This window comes from Electrophorus electricus, chromosome 22 (assembly GCF_013358815.1).
Source record: "Electrophorus electricus isolate fEleEle1 chromosome 22, fEleEle1.pri, whole genome shotgun sequence".
Taxonomy (NCBI): domain Eukaryota; kingdom Metazoa; phylum Chordata; class Actinopteri; order Gymnotiformes; family Gymnotidae; genus Electrophorus; species Electrophorus electricus.
In genome coordinates this window covers 3,029,768-3,044,349 of record NC_049556.1, presented here as the reverse complement: position 1 = coordinate 3,044,349, position 14,582 = coordinate 3,029,768, and the positions used below count along the sequence as shown (strand labels likewise).

General features: G+C 43.5%; 1 protein-coding gene across 1 annotated transcript in view; it reads left to right on the top strand.

Annotated features, from left to right (window-relative positions):
* Positions 1–4,016: 4,016 nt before the first annotated feature.
* The window catches only part of LOC113567689 (NACHT, LRR and PYD domains-containing protein 12-like), a gene marked incomplete at its 3' end in the record, with an annotated part of 16,308 nt that continues 5,742 nt past the window's right edge, over positions 4,017–14,582 (top strand). Inside the window, exons 1-4 of the mRNA XM_035521723.1 lie at positions 4,017–4,126; positions 6,587–6,644; positions 6,780–6,984; positions 7,133–8,900. Coding sequence (XP_035377616.1) covers positions 4,017–4,126; positions 6,587–6,644; positions 6,780–6,984; positions 7,133–8,900 — 2,141 coding nt within the window. The remainder of the gene's footprint in view (positions 4,127–6,586; positions 6,645–6,779; positions 6,985–7,132; positions 8,901–14,582) is intronic.

Sequence of the window (14,582 nt, the reverse complement as noted above, 5' to 3'; positions counted from 1 at the left end):
ATCCCACAGTCAAGTGTTACAACAGCACTGTAGAGAAAATAACCTAACGTAATAACTGATATATAAATGAAGTAGAAGATATGTAGAATAGAATAGCTACAATAAAGATAGATGTAATAAAAACAACTACTACTAATAACACAATAATAATAACTACAGATTAACAATAAAATACAACGTTCGGTAAGTTGCATAGTTATTATAAAACTACAATAAAATTAAAGGAAAATGGGATCAGAAATGAGAGACAGTATGCAGTAAGTCACAAATATTATGCAGGTGGCTGTGTAAAGATGCATAGAGGCAACCACTGTCATGATCAGTCCCTCCCAGCTTCCGTGTTCCATGTTTTCTCTGTCTTGTGTATTTTAGTTCTTTGATCAGTTCATCAATAAACAGGTTGTAAAAATCTCCCACCTGTGACCTACTCTGGACATGTCTGCTCCTTTACTGTAATTCTGAGTAGGAGGGGCCTCTGATCTGAGACCTGCATGTTCTACCCAAATTCACATCTTCCTTTTTATGAGGGAAAGCTTAATTATTCTCAGGTTAGTAGTTGTAGGTATTTACAGTAGTTCTGCATGTTGGGTGTGACTGTACTTGTAGCGGACCGGCTGCATTCCTTAACGCAATGTTACCTGTGAGCCACTCTGGGCCTGTTCCTGTTGTTCAGCACTGGGAGGCCAGTAGGAGACAATCTGTTAAAATATGAAGATTAACTTGAATCTGGCGTCTCCACCTCCAACAGAAACACATGAGAAACTGAACAGGACAAACAGCTTCAGATCAGCGTGAGAGAGACAGCTGTATCATCATTGTATGAGCGACGCATAAATCCATTTCAGAGGAAAACGGTGAGAATATAAATCTATGCTATATATTCAGTGTAACGAAGGCTGAATTTGGATCAGCGTTTGATGTGAAACTCCAGTAGATGGTGTTAATTGAGACAGACAGCAGTATTAGAGCTCTTTAGTCTTTTCACATTTGGCAACAGTTTGTTTGTTTTACATTTTATTTGATTTTCCTAAGATTGCATTGACTTCAAGCATTTTTTTCCCCTCAGATTGATGAAGTGAATATTCTGCATATTTGTGTGCAAACATACTTGGGTTTGTGACGGTGACGGCACAGAAGAAGCTAGAGGCTCTTTATTGTCCATAATTTCCAGACTGCAAAGCAGTGAAACAACAAAAAAAGGAAAAAGTAGACACGGTGAAGTGTTTGAAGGTGTTCGGTTGTGTCGGTCTACAGTCTGCGAATGCGCAGTGCTGATGTCAGGTACCGGTGGACTTGAGTATCAAAGAGGGAAATAAGGAACAGGTGCGTAGGATTAGTAAGCGGGTGACTGTGAGCGTGGCACGTGTGTGGTGCGTTCGTGAGCAGGAGTGAGCGTGTCCCTCCTGCTGGATGGCTGGCGTCCCGTGACAGTGTTTCTTTGTGTGACAGTGTTTTTGAGTTGCTCTGTGAACCAGTGCACACCTTACTGTCTTCTTCAGTTATGTTTCTGATCAGGACTAATCAATTCTGTAAGTCTCTCTGGACAAGGGTGTCTGCCACATACTGCAAATGTAAATATTGTCATTGAATATGTGTCCTGCATTATTTATCTGTGTGTGTGTGTGTTTGTAGGTGTACAGCTGTAATCTGTAGGAGGTGACGTGACCTCCAGAATGAGTGTCTCTGGGGAACAGCGCACACAGCAAGGAGACAGGTGAGAGAACAGAGGCACTCTGTAAAGTATAAATGCTCTTATAAACATACTTGCATTACATAGTTTTTGCTCTTACTTACATGGCGTATCTGGATACATTCATGTTTATTGCATTTAGCAGATATTCCAGGCAGACTTATAAAAGTTCTTGGATAATGTAGACTATAGTCTTGATCTCAGATACGTCCAGAAATAAGTATCTCTGCTGATACCTAGATACACAATATGCAATACAGAGATGAGCATGAGTACAAATACCAACATTACTAATAGGTGTACAGTTAGAGTTTGGCTAAATACTTTTGGAAGAGGTGGTTCTTTAGTCAATGTCTGAAGACATTGAGGGACTCTGCGGTTTGGACAGCTAAGGGAATCATACAAAGGCTTCTTCATCCTTAGAGTGAGCAGGGAGTTCTCAAAGGGTAGAGTCAACGTGGAAATGAACTCTGGGTCTGTGGGATTATTACTTTAGAAAATACACCACAAATATGAGACCGTTTTAAATTAGACTTTGGCAGTATAATTGTCACAGGCTGCTCCTCCCCCCATAGTCACGTGCTATAGCCCACAGTGTACAGTGGGATTCATGTTTTTCTACTTTCTAACCGTGCCCTTCGTGATAGCACAAACCTGCATGGGGTTTAGTGTTCTGTGTTCATCTGTATATAAACCCCTGCTAGTGTGCGCATCGTTGCTGGTCATCGTTTGTTGATGCCTGTTGTTGTTTGTGTGGCCACCACTAATGTTTGTGTAACCACTGTTAGCATTGCTGTAGCCTGTGTTGACGTTCATGCTGTTTCAGCCAGCTAATGTGTAGTCATGTTGTGTGTGAGCGTCACCGTCGTCGTGTACATTCAATCATGGATGCCAGATGTACATTACCAGGATCTACAAGAATGTCATTAAGATTGGATAAGTGTGAATTCGAGGAGAGGGAAGCTGGCTAGAAGATGGGCTCACACTACCAGAGTACCGGAGGGTAACACAGCAGATGTTGAGGGCAGCTACAAGTACCTCGGAATCCCACAGGCAAATGGGAATCATGGAGAAGCCACAAGGAAAACGACTACATCTAAACACCTACAAAGAGGGAGAAAAGTCCCGCAAAGTCAGCTGACTGGGAAAAATAACACCTACGCTCTGCCAGTCATCAGGTACCCTGCTGGCATAATAAGCTGGCCCAAGGAGGAGATAGAAGCCCCTGACATCAAGACAAGGAAACTCGTCACAATGCATGGAGGGTTGCATCCCAAATCCAGCACTCTGAGACTGTAAACTAAGCGGAAGGAGAGGGGCCGAAGACTAGTGAGCGTAAGAGACACTATCCAGGATGAAACAAGTGACAAAGTGACAAGTGACAAAATGCTTATTGAGTACCTTAGACAGCAGAAACAAGAGGAGGATAGAAATGAGGAGTAAATATTTCATCATGGGAGAAAAAACCCCTACATGGTATGTACCACTGGCTGATAGTGGAAGTGGCTGATATGGAGAAATCCTACCAATGGCTGGAAAAAGCTGGACTGAAAGACAGCACAGAGGCACTAATCATGGCAGCATGTGAACAAGCGTTAAACACAGGATCAGTGGAGACTGGGATCTACCACACCAGGCAGGACCCCAGATACAGGCTATGCAAAGATGCCCCTGAGACAATCCAACACGTAACAACAGGATGCAAGACGCTAACAAGCAGGGTGTACATGGAACTCCATATCCAAGTGGCTGGCATAGTGTACAGAAACATCTGTACCAAATATGGGCTGGACCTTCCAAGGTCTTTGTGAGATACACCCCCAAAGATGGTGGAAAATGACCATGCTAAGATCCTGTGGGACTTCCAGGTACAGACAGACAGAGGCTATTGGCTAACCAACCGGACATAGTAATGGTGGACAAACAACAGAAGAGGGCCATAGTGATAATGTGGCGATCACAAGTGATAGCAACATCAGGGAAAAGGAACGGAAGAAGCTTGAGAAGTACCAAGGGATGAAGGGAGAGATAGAAAAGATGTCAGGGGTGAAGGCAGCTGTGGTTTCCGTGATAATCAGAGCAGTGTGTTCGCTCTCATAGAGAGAGACAGTAGAGTAAAAGAAGACGTGAGTGTAAGAGAGAACACAGAGATGGAGACTTAGGTACTTAGATGTGTGAGAAAGCATATTAGCTTAATGTACATAAAATTTATTATTTTCAACATCTTTTTCTGAACTAATAATTTAAAAATAGATCTACTTTATAAACAAGACAATAGACACATGATCACCAGTATTTATGATTTTAGCAACATCTTTTCCTGATAATGTTTGTTAGTCTGTTACAGAGAGAGAGATCAGACTCACCTGAACCCAGCTGTGTGTCTATGAAGAGTGACCAGTCAGTAGACCACCCAATTAACTTCAGAGATGGAGAGTGTTGTCACGTTGAGAGATGAGGATGGTCTCCTGGTTTAGGACAGTGTTCCTCACTCCCAGTCCCACCTGATCAAACTCACTCAGCTCAACATCTAAAAAGTACACATGATTCTGCTTCATAAATAAAATAGTCTCAGTCTTCAGTGCTATTAACATAATAATAGACTAATAAGACCACAGGTGTGTATGTAAACATGGATAGTGAAAGTTTAACAATTCTGTTATTGGAAGTAATTTTTATCAGCTCAGAGAAATTTCCAAAATCAAGTTATTTCTCTCTGTTCAGGCTCAGGAACAAGTCATTCTTGCTTTTCTTTTATAAACAGGATCTCTTCAACACATTTGCAGCTTGTACAAAATGTCGCTGCTCGAATACACACTGGTGCTTTTATTTGTTTATAAAGCATTACATGGACCATCATACAGTATATCACTGATGTGCTCTTCTAGGTGTCTGAGGTATTCAGATCTGGTACTGTTGATTGTTCCACAGTCTTGACTGAAGCTGAAGTGTGACTGTCTCTGTTCTACAGTCTCAACTGAAGCTGAAGTGTGACTGTCTCTGTTCTACAGTCTCGACTGAAGCTGAAGTGTGACTGTCTCTGTTCTACAGTCTCGACTGAAGCTGAAGTGTGACTGTGTCTGTTCTACAGTCTCGACTGAAGCTGAAGTGTGACTGTGTCTGTTCTACAGTCTCGACTGAAGCTGAAGTGTGACTGTGTCTGTTCTACAGTCTCGACTGAAGCTGAAGTGTGACTGTGTCTGTTCTACAGTCTCGACTGAAGCTGAAGTGTGACTGTATCTGTTCCACAGTCTCGACTGAAGCTGAAGTGTGACTGTATCTGTTCCACAGTCTCGACTGAAGCTGAAGTGTGACTGTGTCTGTTCTACAGTCTCGACTGAAGCTGAAGTGTGACTGTGTCTGTTCTACAGTCTCGACTGAAGCTGAAGTGTGACTGTGTCTGTTCAGCTGCAGCACTGAGACTGTGGAACAGTCCTCCTCTGAATATCAGCTCTGCTCCCACTCGTCAAGACTTCAAATATTGCTGCTTCCTCTGATATTTTTATTTCATGCTTGTTTCTTTTTTATGTTTTACATTTTCCTTTTGTTTTACTTTTTAGTTCTACATATTTTTACGTTTTATATTAAGACATTTAACTTTTCTTAACTTTGCACTTTGGTTGAAGCTGTCCAGTTAAATGTGCTCTATAAATAAAATTTACTCAAACTTGTAATCTTGTTCCCCTTCATCTGTGTCACATCTCCATGTTGTCCTTTGTTTATTGTTGTATCCATGTGTTGTACTTCTGTCCGCTCTGACTATCATCCATACAACTCCCCAGCCTACGTCCATCCACCTGTGCCCAGATAGTCTCTCCCTCATCTCACCTGTGCCCAGATAGTCTCTCCCTTGTCTCACCTGTATACAGTTAGTCTCTCCCTCATTCTAGCTGTGCCTTGTTCCATTCCCTGATTCCCTGATTCCAGTTAGTCTCTCCCTTGTCTCATGTGTATCCAGTTAGTCTCTCCCTCATCTCACCTGTGCCCAGATAGTCTCTCCCTTGTCTCACCTGTATCCAGTTAGTCTCTCCCTCATCTCACCTGTGCCCAGATAGTCTCTCCCTTGTCTCACCTGTATACAGTTAGTCTCTCCCTCATTCTAGCTGTGCCTTGTTCCATTCCCTGATTCCCTGATTCCAGTTAGTCTCTCCCTTGTCTCATGTGTATCCAGTTAGTCTCTCCCTCATCTCACCTGTGCCCAGATAGTCTCTCCCTTGTCTCACCTGTATCCAGTTAGTCTCTCCCTCATTCTAGCTGTGCCTTGTTCCATTCCCTGATTCCCTGATTCCAGATAGTCTCTCCCTTGTCTCACCTGTATCCAGTTAGTCTCTCCCTCATCTCACCTGTGCCCAGATAGTCTCTCCCTTGTCTCACCTGTATACAGTTAGTCTCTCCCTCATTCTAGCTGTGCCTTGTTCCATTCCCTGATTCCCTGATTCCAGATAGTCTCTCCCTTGTCTCATGTGTATCCAGTTAGTCTCTCCCTCATCTCACCTGTGCCCAGATAGTCTCTCCCTTGTCTCACCTGTATCCAGTTAGTCTCTCCCTCATTCTAGCTGTGCCTTGTTCCATTCCCTGATTCCTCCATATATAAACTCCTCCTGTTTCTTGCCTTGCATGTCGATTTTTGTGTTCTTGTGGTTGAACATGTTTAGTGAGTTTGCTTTACTTACATTTTCTATTAAATGCCTTTCTGGGTTTGACTCGCACCTGCATCCTGACCCTTTTTGTCGCTACATGCTACACATCTTCACAGATCTCTTATGAAATGCAGAAACATAAGGGATGATGGTATATAATCATGTGTAATATCTACTGGTATGCATAATGATTTATCTTGTGCAAGTATAAATGTGCTACATATTCCTCATTAAATGCTGATGTGTTTGTCCACAGTGTACAAAAAGAGAAATCAGTGCTCACCTACAGAAATCAATTGGAGTCCATATATAAGGTGTGTGTGTGTGCATGCATGCACATATGCGGGCAGTGACTATGTTCTCCCTCATGTAATAAAATAATCTCTTTCTCTCTTTCTGTGACATTGTGGTGTTTTTATGATTGTCTGTTGCTGTTTATTCCTAATCAGGAGCTGGAGCACAAAGTCATCTCTCTGGTAAAGAAGGAGCTGAAGACGTTTAAGAAGCTGCTGAATCCAGATTACCCAGCATGCTCTGAGAGAGAGGTGGAGGATGAGGAGGATCAGAGTAGTGTCAGAGAGGGAGCGCTGAAGATCACCCTGCATGTCCTGAGGAACATGAACCAGACAGACCTCGCCAACACAGTACAGACCAGTAAGAGCTGTCATGGCTTTATAAAGGCAATATCACAACTATATTTTGTCCTCTGTGCGTGGACAATATGTTTTTAAAGAATACTGACTTTAATGTCAGAGATAATAGCAAAGTAAAATATCCATCTTAATGTTCTTCTGTTTATTAGAGCTGGTCTCTGTATACCAGCAAAAGCTGAAACAAAAACTGTTGGAAAAATGTAAAATAATTAATGAAGGAATCTCTCAACATGGAAGCTCAACTCTTCTGAATGAGATCTACACAGAGCTCTACATCACAGAGGGAGGGAGTGGAGAGGTCAGTAATGAACATGAGGTGAGACAGATTGAGACAGCATCCAGGAAACCAGCAACACAGGAGACACCCATCAAATGCAACGACCTCTTTAAAGACAAACCCATCAGAAGAGTGCTGACTAAAGGAATTGCTGGAATTGGAAAAACCATTTCTGTGCAGAAGTACATTCTAGACTGGGCTGAAGGACGAGCAAATCAGGATGTCGTTTTCATATTTCCACTTCCTTTTAGGGAGCTGAATTTGGTGAAGGAGAAAAGGTTCAGTCTGATGGATCTGCTTCATCACTTTTTCCCAGAAACAAAACAATTACAGTTAATACACTGTGATGCTTACAAAGTCATTTTCATCTTTGATGGTTTGAATGAGTGTCGACTTCCTCTAGATTTCCAGAACAATGAGAACTTGTGGGATGTAACAGAGTCGACCTCAGTGGATGTGCTGCTGACAAACCTCATCAAGGGGAATCTGCTTCCTTCTGCTCTCCTCTGGATAACCTCTCGACCAGCAGCAGCCAATCAGATCCCTCCTGACTGTGTTGACCAGGTAACAGAGGTACAAGGGTTCAGTGACACTGAGAAAGAGGAATACTTCAGGAAGAGGATCAGTGATCAGAGCCTGGCCAATAAAATCATCTCACATATTAAGTCATCAAGAAGTCTCGACATCATGTGTCACATTCCAGTCTTCTGTTGGATTGCAGCCACGGTTCTAGAGAGAATGTTGGGTGAAGCAGAGAGTGGAGATATCCCAAAGACTCTGACTCAGATGTTCACACACTTCCTGATCTTTCAGATCAAACACAAGGACAGAAAGTACCATGAAAAAACTGACACAGATCCTCACCTGACTAAAAAGACATTTCTGGCACTGGGAAAACTGGCCTTCCAACAGCTGGAAAAGGGCAACCTGATCTTCTATGAGGAAGACCTTAGAGAGTGTGGCATTGATGTCAAAGAAGTATCAGTGTACTCAGGAGTGTGTACCCAAATCTTCAGAAAGGAGTCTGGGCTGCATTTGGGGAAGGTGTTCAGCTTTGTGCATCTGAGTGTTCAGGAGTTTCTGGCTGCTTTATATGCATTTATCTCCTTCATCTCCAACAACACATATGTGTTGGAACATCAAATGGGAGAACTCTTTAAAAGATCAAAAATGTCTGACTTTTTAAAGAATGCAGTGGACAAGACCTTACAGAGTGAGAATGAACATCTGGACCTTTTCCTCCGCTTCCTTCTGGGTCTTTCACTGGAGTCCAATCAGACTCTCTTACAAGGTCTACTGACACAGACAGGAAACAGCTCTCACAACAAAGAGGACACAGTCAAGTACATCAAGGAGAAGATCAGGGAGAATCCCTCTCCAGAGAAATCCATCAGTCTGTTCCACTGTCTGAATGAACTAAAGGATCATTCTCTAGTGACGGAAGCTCAGACATACCTGAGCAGAGGAGGTGACTGTCGTCTCCAACGAGCCAGACTCTCTCCTGCTCAGTGGTCAGCTCTGGTGTTTGTGTTGCTGAACTCAGAAGAGGAGCTGAATGAGTTTGACCTGAAGAAATATGACCCACCAGAGGAATGTCTACTGAGACTGCTGCCAGTGGTCATAGCATCCAGAAAAGCTATGTGAGTATTTTCATTCATAAACACATTACTGCACTGAGAGTGAGTTTCCCAAAAACATCATAAGACTAAGTACAAAAGCATAGTAAGTCTAAGTACATTGTTAACTCCATCATAACGACAGTGGTTAATTTGCATGTTTCCTGAATCCATTTGTAACTAATGTATCATTTACCCTAATCACTATATAAGGCGATATCTGACCCACTCGTTAATCCTAAAGTGCTTCTTAATTGTCTTTGTGCTGTTTTTCCTCTGACTACAGGAAATGCTCACCAAACACACCACAAATAACTAACATCAGACACTTATATGGAGACACTTTTAAATTTAAAGTTCTTCAGTGTCTTTTACTGCTTAAGAATGTGTAGGAATGCATTAAATGATTTTTGCCTGTGTTCCAATGGGTTAATCCTTCTGTTTCTGACCCATAATAGCCCACAATATCAAACCAACTATTGACTTGGGGGACTTTTTATATGTTTCCAGACCTTTCCAGATTTCACAGGGTGGCTTTAAGAAAGAAGCACTTTGAAATTGTATATGTGTGTTTGTATATTTGTCCCTTTGTGTATGTGCCTGTTTGTGGGTACATGTACAAGAAAGTGATAAGATAAATAAAAGTTGATTTGTTTAGGACAAATCACCATCGGCCATAGTAGGAATGTCACGATACCGGAAATTTGGTAGTCTGCACCAATACCACTGAAATTGCATGATTCTTGATACAAATGTTGATACCACAACAAAAAATATACGTATACCAATGAAATAAATGCAATTACATATACTCCTTTATCTGAAATAACTACACAACTTAATAAAAAAAACTTTACTCTTATATAAGTCACAACATTTTTTCTTTAACTCTCCTCACTTAATTTCTGATTCCATTCCAACTAAAAGAAATTGCAAGATTGACAGATCAATTTACCATGATTGTTGAAGCGCAGTTAAATAGAGGTGTGTTAAATAAGGCACAGAGAGGTGACTGTGGGCTGTAGTCTTTTCTGCTGTGAATATGTTCGTGTAAATCAGTGATTCTAGTTCAGGCAGCAGTGGTCCAAGGTTTTTGATTTTGCGCTTGTTTTTTTCTGCTTGGTAGGGTAATTCCTAGATTAGTAATTGCTTAGTTTTTTAACAATGAGCGGTTGGGAGGTGGACGCATACACTGAGAAGAGTGATATTCATTATGGGCAAATCCAGAATGATAATTATCAGTACAGTCCAGGGTCAATAAGCCAATGCAGAGAGTCTGAGAATACATAATAAACAAAAAGAAAAAAAAAAACCACACACACGAAAAAAGGGGAAGCAGGCTATAACAACAACACAAGCAACAATAAGAACAAACAACTAACTAGTGATAACAAACGAGGCTTGGAAAACATGAGGCATGGATTACAAAAACCAGCAAACTAACAGGGAAAAACACAGGGTTTACATACACAGCGTAATGAGTACTAACAATGAACAGGTGATACAAGTGAGAAAGTGAAAACAAGGACCGGAACAGGAATGGAGAAAATGAAACACTGACACAAGACTAGGAGGGGCCAACCGTAACAAGCTTGGCCAGTTTCAGTCTTGTCTTGTGTGATAATTACTAATTGGTCAGTACAGTTGCAGTTTTGAGTTAGCCTTAGGTATGAACTGTAGAGGCAGGACTTACACTTAAATTAAGAGGGTAGGCGCTACCATCTGTTGTGGAAAGAAGAATCTACAAGCTTTTCTCACTACGTATGTGGACTCAGGAGAGACAAGATGGTGATTAGTGGTGGATGGTGGATAATGATGCTCAATCCATATAATCTACACAAACGGGCCTCGAAGAAAGTAGTGCTCAACACATGCCAGGCCCTGCTACAGTTCAGAGACCAACCAGTAAGCAACCTGGAAGATATTATGCAACCTTGACTTGCTGTAGGGAACAAGCCCCCAGACAGCATCACCCGATGCCAGCGGTCAGGGGAGGGGACATGACAAGCAATGCACAAGAAAATAGAGGCTTGGTAAGAGGGCATAAGTCCATGCTGGATAAAAGCTAACCCTACAGGGCAAGAGACCATGCTAGGATAAAAGCTAACCCTACAGGGCAAGAGACCATGCTAGGATAAAAGCTAACCCTACAGGGCAGGAATCCATGCTAGGATAAACGCTAACCCTACAGGGCAGGAGTCCATGCTAGGATAAACGCTAACCCTACAGGGCAGGAATCCATGCTAGGATAAATGCTAACCCTACAGGGCAGGAGTCCATGTTAGGATAAAAGCTAGTCCTACAGGGCAGGAATCCATGCTAGGATAAACGCTAACCCTACAGGGCAGGAGTCCATGTTAGGATAAATGCTAACCCTACAGGGCAGGAGTCCATGCTAGGATAAACGCTAACCCTACAGGGCAGGAGTCCATGCTAGGATAAACGCTAACCCTACAGGGCAGGAGTCCATGCTAGGATAACCACTAACCCTACAGGGCAGGAGTCCATGTTAGGATAAACGCTAACCCTACAGGGCAGGAGTCCATGCTAGGATAACCACTAACCCTACAGGGCAGGAGTCCATGCTAGGATAACCACTAACCCTACAGGGCAGGAGTCCATGCTAGGATAACCACTAACCCTACAGGGCAGGAGTCCATGCTAGGATAACCACTAACCCTACAGGGCAGGAGTCCATGCTAGGATAACCACTAACCCTACAGGGCAGGAGTCCATGCTAGGATAACCACTAACCCTACAGGGCAGGAGTCCATGCTAGGATAAATCTAACCCTACAGGGCAGGAGTCCATGCTAGGATAAATCTAACCCTACAGGGCAGGAGTCCATGCTAGGATAACCACTAACCCTACAGGGCAGGAGTCCATGCTAGGATAAACACTAACCCTACAGGGCAGGAGTCCATGCTAGGATAACCACTAACCCTACAGGGCAGGAGTCCATGCTAGGATAACCACTAACCCTACAGGGCAGGAGTCCATGCTAGGATAACCGCTAACCCTACAGGGCAGGAGTCCATGCTAGGATAACCACTAACCCTACAGGGCAGGAGTCCATGCTAGGATAAACGCTAACCCTACAGGGCAGGAGTCCATGCTAGGATAAACGCTAACCCTACAGGGCAGGAGTCCATGCTAGGATAACCACTAACCCTACAGGGCAGGAGTCCATGCTAGGTTAACCACTAACCCTACAGGGCAGGAGTCCATGTTAGGATAAACCCTAACCCTACAGGGCAGGAGTCCATGCTAGGATAACCACTAACCCTACAGGGCAGGAGTCCATGCTAGGATAACCACTAACCCTACAGGGCAGGAGTCCATGCTAGGATAACCACTAACCCTACAGGGCAGGAGTCCATGTTAGGATAAACGCTAACCCTACAGGGCAGGAGTCCATGCTAGGATAAACGCTAACCCTACAGGGCAGGAGTCCATGCTAGGATAAATCTAACCCTAGCCACGCAGCTCTAGCATCCATCCTGCTCTCCAGTGTCTGCTCCCCTAGCTAGCTAGACTACATCTGACTCCAGCGCACCTCCCAATGTGAGTTTAGAAACTACTGCTCTTTATTTTTCATGGCTCAGTGACAGAATTCCTGAGACTGCTATCATGAATGGACTCACTTCTTTTCATGCTGACAGAAATACAGCTATACTCAGTAAAACTCAAGATGTGGGCCTGTGGGTTTACATCAACAATGAATGGTGCAAGAACTCTGTGGTAGTGCCAAGTACTACTAACCTCTACTGGAGCTTTTGACTGTTAAATGCACACTGTTGTCCTTTCACATTGTACATGCCTCCCAAAAAACAACATGAAAGAGGCACTCTATGAACTGTACAGGCCTTTTAGTGAACTGCAAAACACATACCCAGGCAAACTGTTTATTTCCACTGGAGAGTTCAATTATGCACATCTCAAGTCTGTGCTCCCAGCATTCCATCAACCTTGCAACTATGCAACAAGAGAGGTGAACACATCTTGTTTGGATCTTGTTTACACAAACCTGTGACAATGATGCTTTCCTCCCAGACACACTGATTTACTTGGTTTGAGCACAAAAGAAAGCAAGAAAGACCACCCCTCCACTCAACGATCAGGTGCTGTGCCTGATCAAGAAAAACTCTGTGCATAATTAACCCACAGAAGTCTGCTGGACCAGACAACATTCCTGTCTGAGTGATCAGAGGATGTGTAGACCAGCTGGTGCATGTTCTCATGGACATCTTCAACATATCCCTGAGCAGTACCACTGTCCCTACATGCTCACCACCATTATTCTTGTGCTGGAGAAGTCTTCAGTGTCCTGCCTTGATGATTACCATCCAGTCGCACTCACACTCATCACCATGAAGTGCTTTCAGAGACTTATCATGAGGCATAGCAAGCTGCAGCTGTCTGCCTCAATGGACCCCCTACAGTGCATTCAACCATCCCAACCATTCAACAGATGATGCAATCACTACCACCTTTCATTTTGCCCTTACCCATGTTGACAAAAAGGACACAAATGTTAGAATGCTGTTCATAGACTTCAGCATCTGATTGAAAAGCTGACACTACTGAGCCTGAACACCTTTCTCTGTAACTGGGTCCAGGACTACATGACTAGGAGACCCCAGTCATTGCAGATTGGGAGCAGCATCTCCAGCACTATTACATGACTTGGTAGGTTTCATCAGCAGGGATGATGAGTCAGCATACAGAGGGGAGGTGCAGTGGGTGACTGACTGGTGCAGAGTGAACAACCTGCCTCTGAGTATGGAAAGAAAAGTGTGGAGATGTTGGTTGCCTTTGGGACAGTATGTGTTAATCACTCTCCAATCAATATTGACAGCTCTTCTGTTGAATTGTTACAACAGTAAGTTCTTTGGTGTCTATCTAGCAGAGAACTTCACCTGGACTCTCAACATCTCCATATCCAAGAAAGCCCAGCAGTAACTATACTTCCTGAGGAGGCTGAAGAAAGCTCATTTCCCTCCCTCCATCCTCACCATGTTCTACAGAGAGACAGTAGTGAGCATCCTCACCATGTTCTACAGAGAGACAGTAGTGAGCATCCTCACCATGTTCTACAGAGGGACAGTAGAGAGCATTCTCACCATGTTCTACAGAGAGACAGTAGGGAGCATCCTCACCATGTTCTACAGAGGGACAGTAGGGACCATCCTCACCATGTTCTACAGAGGGACAGTAGAGAGCATCCTCACCATGTTCTACAGAGAGACAGTAGTGAGCATCCTCACCATGTTCTACAGAGAGACAGTAGGGACCATCCTCACCATGTTCTACAGAGAGACAGTAGTGAGCATCCTTACCATGTTCTACAGAGAGACAGTAGTGAGCATCCTTACCATGTTCTACAGAGGGACAGTAGAGAGCATCCTCACCATGTTCTACAGAGGGACAGTAGGGACCATCCTCACCATGTTCTACAGAGGGACAGTAGTGAGCATCCTCACCATGTTCTACAGAGGGACAGTAGTGAGCATCCTCACCATGTTCTACAGAGAGACAGTAGAGAGCATCCTCACCATGTTCTACAGAGGGACAGTAGTGAGCATCCTCACCATGTTCTACAGAGGGACAGTAGAGAGCATCCTCACCATGTTCTACAGAGGGACAGTAGAGAACATCCTCACCATGTTCTACAGAGGGACAGTAAGGAGCAGCTGCATGAATGCC